Here is a 7,206-nt window from a genome sequence, read left to right on the forward strand (position 1 = left end):
ATATGAAGGAGCATATTATATTGAACACATTATTATGTAAAATGTAAGCATTTAACTGAAAAATATTAGTTTAGGAAACAGAAAACTTATTGGTTTCTCTTTGCATAAGTAGATTCAATTCGCATCAATCACGACTTGAGTCACTTATCATCGGAAATTCTAGTGGAGCGGACATATTCCTTTTATCCACAAGGTAAAATTAAAGTCCTCTATTGAAGATGCAAATTTCCTCACTTCGCAAACCCTAGCGTCATATCATGGTAGAAATTTGTCCTTTTTCCAACATTCATAGTGATGTATTTATCTATTTATTATAGATAGTATTTATGAGGAGGACAAGCTAATGGGCTAATTAATCAACACCAGGACGATACAATAACTTTTTCCAGCATAAACAATAGCATGTTCACCTTAACAGCTTATGCTTTTAGATAAGATCGTCACATAATTTAATTTCTAATATAACAATCGAAGATTGATTAATCATTCTTGTTGTCTAAACCTATTCTTAGTCGCATCTTTGAAGTAGTTGTTTGTCTAAACCTCTTTGTAGTCACATCTTTGTAGTATAGAAACAGAAGCTACCAACATGTTCATAGCAAATGTCCACTCTAAACTGTTCTTCTTCAAGTGTACTGTTTCAACATCTAAATGTACCCATCAAGTACTTGAAAAGCTAACATATATAAATTTGATGAGTCATATAGTCTCCAATACTTAACTGCAGTTGTTAGAAGAAAATAATCAAAGGAAAAGCTAAGAAATTATTGGAGGCCGACCATGTGTGCTAATGTGGCTTTGCTTGGTTTGGCCATACGGAATCTCTAATTTGAAATGAATCAGGTAATTACAACTACATACTCAGTATAATCCCATAAATAGGATCCGAAAAGAATAGGGTGTACGCAAACCTTATCCCTGCCTTTTTGGGTAGAGAGACTATTTCGATAGACCCTCAGCTCAAGAAAATTATTTTTCAGAACAGATTTGAAAGAAATACAAGAGACAAAAGTTATGATAAAAATGCTGAAGAAAGAAAAGTACTAACAGAAAAGTAATCAAAGTAAAAGACACGCTAGTATCAAAGGAATAGAATAGGATTACAATAACAACAACAACAACAACAACATACCCCGTATATCAAAGGAATAGAAGAATAGGATTATGCTAGCATAATATTACTACTACAAGTAAGGCAACGAATAGGTGCTCCAGACTAAAACCTTGCTCTACCCCTGCCTATTAATTGACCGTCTACCCTAATTCTTGACCTCCACGCTCTTCCATCTAGGGCCAAGTCCTCGGTGAGCTGAAGATGTGTCATGTCCTGTCTAATCACCTCTTCCTATTTCTCCTTCGGTCTACCTGTACCTCTCCTCATAATTGGCACCGCTAATTAACCTCTCGCACCTTTTTACTGGTGCATATGTGTTTCGATCCTCTTATTCCCGAACCATCTCAGTCTCGCTTCCCGCATCTTATCCACCACAAAGGCTACTCCTATATTTCCCCTTATATCTTCGTTCCTAAGCGGGTCCCTCATATAGTTTGACCACATCTATCTAAACATCCTCATCTCTGCTACTTTCATTAATCAAGTAATCAATTTTACTAATCGTGAACAATTATTTATAAGTATTTTTCTACGTGATTTAATAGTTCGAAAGTTTTTTTACCATGTCGATGGATAGAAGTTAAACTAAAAAAAAAAAACTGGAGAAAACTTTGCTGAGCTTTGAATTGTGTTAACCAACTTGTCAGTGCACTCAATGACATCCTATCCTCAAACGCAACTAAAATTATTATATACCAAACATTTCGCTTTCCCAATTTATCTCATAAAGGGATAAGCATACCCCATTTTTGCAAAAAAGCAACATCACTTTTGCTGACAAGGAAAAAAGTGGGAAAAGTAATATTATAATATTATTTATGCCATTTAATTTTTCCAAAAAAAAAATACAAAAAATCAGAAGTTTCTCATCATTCGAAAATTAAAAAGAAGTTTCTCATGACCCATATCCTCCAAATATTTCTTTGTACTATTTCTTTTCAGCAAATATTAGGTATATGACATTTTCAAGAAATCTTTATGACTTGGAATTTTATTGAGCCTATTTAAGGCCTTCACTTCTTAAGCTTTTTAGCCATAAAGTTATCTTCTAACCATATGCAATATCCAAATAGATAGCATTTTCTCTCTTCTTCCATTTGCCTTTTGCTTCTATCTTTTTTTTTTTTTTTTCAATCTTAAGATGGATACACAAATTCCTATTAGCTCTCAAGATTTGATGAGTCCTAATACTATTGATGAATTTCAAGATTTGGAAGTGATACAATTTGATGAAGACACACTAAGAGAACTACTATATGAAGTAGAACAAGAACTAAATTGTGATAATATTGTACAAGATTGTGTAACACAACCAATGGTGATTGATATGGACCCGAATTTCGCGCAAATTGAGGAGGAAGAGCTTGTAATCGACGATTTCGAGTGGCTAGAGATGATGGAATTGTCTCATGCAGATACAATAGCCTGTCCAGAGGGAGTGAACGAGATTTTTGATGTGGGAGAATTTGCATTTGATTTTTCTCATTTTTGCTCTTCAATTCCTTTGGAAGAAATAGGATATGATGCCTTGTGGCAAGACAGCTCCTAATAGTAGTTTAAAATGTTTAGTATTGTGACAAAATGCTTTGAAATGATTACGTTATGAAATTCCATAACCATTAAGTATCACTCTTCCTCTCTGTTGGTTAATTTTCTTTTATCTTTATTTTTTTCTTAATCCTGTTAAAATGAAAACAAAATAGGCTCAAAAAGGTACTAAGCCTTTGTTGTTGCATGAGATTTCAAGAATTGGTTCATTGCAAAATCTTAGCCTCAATAAGAAGGGGCGGTGGGCGGAGTACAGTTCTGCTTACGGGTTTGACTTGTGTTAAAACTTCACTTAATATGTATAAATAATTTATTGACAATCCAATAAGTTATTTTAGAATCTAGAATTAAATAAACTCAAAATTCTGTAATTATCCTAAAATTTTGAATAAGTGTCAATAAGTGCATTGAATTATGCATAAATACTTCCATGGGCGGAGGGGAGGGGGGGGGGGGGGTGAGTAATTAATCATTTTTGACGATGTCATTATATTTGTCAAATATTTTAGCCAAATACATTTGCAGAATATGGATTAACCGATAATCAAATTCTTTTTCAAAAATAATATACTATACTCCCCCGGATAAAACAGAGTGTCCACTTACCCTTTTTTTTTTCCAGAAAGAGTTTCCACTTACCAATCAAGAAACAATTAACCTTATTCTTCCAAAATTGCTCTTCAAATCCCAATAAGTATTTAATTAGAGGTAGTTTAGTCAAATTATCTATTTTTGCCTAAAAGTTAGTATTTTCTTAAGGGGTTTGCAATTGATTAAGTGGACATTCTTTTTTATCCGGGTAAAGTATTGTTCTCGAAGAAGCTAAAACAGAAAGAGAAGTGCTAATCAAAATCTCAAAAAATGAAAGAGACTTGAAGTGAATGAAGATAAAATATGACTAGATGGGGAAAGGGCTATCCGACCATCTCTATTTACAAATCAATCAAACTGGCAAAATAATATTTCCCTTGAGCTATTGTGCGAAAATATATTTTAAAACATACAACTCACATTACCAAAATAGTGTTCGCGCAAGTTTTAATGGTCCTACTAATGTAACTAAAATGTAGATGTATGTTGCTATGAATACCTATCAGTAGTATCTGTTTAACCAAAAAAAAAAAAAAGTTTTAATGGTTGTACGCACTATTAAAAAATCTCTACTTTTACACTGAATTTCATTTTCGGTGGTTATTTTCCGCTGAATGTCGGTGGGAAAAATCTAAATAGTACTTAGTGTTTTCACACGAAAAAATTAAGAAGTTTTCCAGCGTTTCAATGGGAATCTGTTTCCCACCATGAGTTTTCCTAGTGAGTTGATTCGGTGGAAATGAGGTGGAAAATCATGTTTTATAGCATAAATTTCAACTGCATATCAGTGGAAAAAATCTCTGTTTCTAATAGTGACATATCTGGTTTGGAGTAAAGTTTGGAATTTCATCATGCATATTGTTACATACGCCATCTTGATTGTGTATTTAAATGCTGGAATATTGTTGCATATTGTTATACGTTGTGCTTGCTATTCTTATTGCCAGGGGCGGATCCACCTTTAGGGTGGGGGTGGCATGGCACCCCTTAAATTGATAAAAAAAAAATTATATAGTTATGTTGCAATTTGCATAAATTAGATTAAATATTTGATCCTGCCACTCCCGATCGCAAATTAGACAAAGGTGTCATGACTGGTAGACACAAGTTTGAATCTATCTTGAACATTTTCCAACTACCATTTTTCTTTCTGCTTTTTAGTTCCCTTGTACCGGTCAATTCCCTTTTCGGCTCTTTCAATTTCTATTTATCTTTTTATTATTTATGTTTTCTTTCTTATATTCTATTGTTTTATCTGTGATCTCTAACGAGAACACACAAAATAGAAACGTCAAAATCCTCTAAATTAAGTATTTCTTTTAATCTCAAATCTGAGTCTCAATAAGAATTTTGGATTGAGATCAAAATTCAACTTTTTTATAATTTCTTTTGTTGGTTACTCCCTCCGTCCATGTTTACTTGTATATATTTGACTTGGGACACTCTTAATAAGCAACAAATAAAGTGAGAATTGAATTGGAGTACTTAATAATAACGGTAAAAAAGGTATAAAATGGTAAATTATGTCTTGGGTTTTCAAACTATACAACTTACAAGTAAAAGTGGACATCAATTTTGGTATGGCTGAAAAATAAAAATGCACGGAGGGAGTGTATTATAAAAATTCATGCTTTTCTATAATTGTTAAATTCAATTTAAATCAATTTATTAATTAAATTGTGATGAAAATTTCATAAGCATTAGAAAAAACATGAAATTTATGATTTATTTTTGAGAACTTATAGTTTATCTAATTCTACATTTACTTATGGGGTGTGATTTACCTATTGAAGAGGTTTTCTATAATTTTTCTTATTTTGATTGGTGTAATTTCCTTATTGAAGATGTTATTTTACTTGTGCAAGTTCATTTTTTAATATACTTAAAAGATGTAAGTTCCTTGGTGAAAATGTTGATTATACCTATGTTGTTAATGGGTGTGATTCTTTATTTAAGATGCTAATTATGTTCGTTTCTTGATTTTAGAGATGTAATTTTCATATTTGCAAATTTTGTCCACTTATTAAGTTGACTTGAAAACTCAAAAGAGATGGACCCAACCCAAATACACGTTCCTAACAGGATGTATATTGAAGAAAATTATGGCACCCGCCACCTTCAAATCCTAGATCCGCCTCTGCTTATTGCATATATTTATGTCGTTACTGCATTATGGGCCTTATTAATGTTGAATATTATATTTGCACGTTTTGTTTTTGAATAGTACTTTGTATATTGTTGTTATTACTTTATTGGGGGCGGTTGATAAAACTTACTGAGTACTTCCTATACTCAGTGCCATGCCAAATTATTAGGCCAAACTAGCCACCCATAAACCTCTGAATTTTATGTACTGGAACTACAAAAACAACATGAGGAGTGTTGTAGACTTGTAGTATAATTGCCTAACGGATAGGAACATATTGACTTAAGTCCCTAACTTTTTCCTAATCAGTGTCGCCTTTTATGCGGCAACTTCTGTGTTTGGGTAAAAAATTATTTATATCAAATCAATGTATGCAAAATATGTAATTTTCACATATACCATTATCATAAACCAAGATCAAGTGATATGTGTTTTCACTTTAATATTGAATCGTTAAAGTTAATTTCATTAGTTTGTTGTAAACAATCGGTGCGGATGTATATGTATTTACTGTTTGTTAGGTGCGCGAATCTAACCTCAGGGGTCGCAAACCAGAAGTGTTAAAGTTGGGTTAAATTGAACATGTCAAAATAGATTAAATTTAAATTGCAAGTAATGAAACTCATCGAAAGTATCCAAATCAATCGCTTGGCTCGGATACGAGTTAAAAATTAGTGACCCAACCGTACAACGTAAGACTATTTCATTTCAAGTTTAAGTTATAAATAGCGTTAAACAAAAGATATGAACCTTACTTAAAATGTGGAATTTATAATCATTTTTTTTGTGCGGATTGTCCTTCGCTAGGGGTGGTCTTTAATTTTTGCCCCTCAAAATGCTGATCTTTAATTTTTATCCTTCGCCTAAAATTCCTTGGTTTCGGGTTTGAACCGCCAAGAAAAAAAAAAAAAAAAAAAAAAAAAAATCGCAAGGTAGAGAGGACTCGAAGGCGTAATTTTGGTCAAACTCTACCTTAAGACAAAATTTTGCTTGAAGGAAAAGTTTTGCCTTAAGGCGAGTTTTGCATGATTTTTAACGAAGGGTAGTTCGAATCCAAACATTAAGCCTTGCGAAAATTCACCAATTTTGGGCAAAAATTAAAGACCACCCAAAATAAGGCCATTCACGATATTGGCCATTTATAATCTTGAAATTAAGACGGGTTAGTTAATGATCTAATGGTGTAAAAATTCCTTTTAAATAAGGGCATTCCTGCGAATTGCCCATTTATAATCTTGAAATTAAGACGGATCAGTTAATGATATAATGGTGTAAAAATTCCTTTTATTGACGATGTTAGACAATTTTTTTCAACAAAGTGGGTCAAAAATATTCTACCCCGATTCTTCCAACCCCACCTACTGTTTTCTTCTTTCCCTGTTTAACTATGCCTATAAAAGTCTTATGACTATAATCTTATACTAGACGTTAGTTATTTCATATTTGAGATTCAAAAGACAGTCTTTTTTTACGTCCTTCACGTTCTATATATTACTCAAAATGGCATAAACATTACCCACTGGTGGAGAAAACATATTATAAATTTTGCTGTAATAGATTTGACAGGAAATTAGGCAAATGTCATCTTTCAAAAGTTTTTCTAGACGTTATGTTGGTCCTTAACTCAGTACATGTTTTCTGACTATTTCTAAACCAAATAATTAGGTGCATGATATTTTCAAGCTGTTCATGGCATGAAAAACATGTTTTTCGTACTATCTTTGCACTAAATTAGGTATATGCTATTTTCAATCCAATCTTGAAGCAATCTAAATTGGTTTCTTGGCAGAAAAGAATGGTGGAAGCT

General features: G+C 32.5%; 1 protein-coding gene across 1 annotated transcript; it reads left to right on the plus strand.

The window, feature by feature from the left end:
* The first annotated feature begins 2,100 nt into the window (after nucleotides 1-2,100).
* On the plus strand, nucleotides 2,101-2,696 carry LOC132035243 (uncharacterized). The gene has a single exon (XM_059425520.1). It carries the CDS (start codon nucleotides 2,256-2,258, stop codon nucleotides 2,661-2,663), a length of 408 nt encoding a protein of 135 aa, XP_059281503.1. The 5' UTR covers nucleotides 2,101-2,255; the 3' UTR covers nucleotides 2,664-2,696.
* Nucleotides 2,697-7,206: the final 4,510 nt, after the last annotated feature.

Source organism: Lycium ferocissimum, chromosome 10, assembly GCF_029784015.1.
Source record: "Lycium ferocissimum isolate CSIRO_LF1 chromosome 10, AGI_CSIRO_Lferr_CH_V1, whole genome shotgun sequence".
In the NCBI taxonomy this organism is placed as follows: Eukaryota; Viridiplantae; Streptophyta; class Magnoliopsida; order Solanales; family Solanaceae; genus Lycium; species Lycium ferocissimum.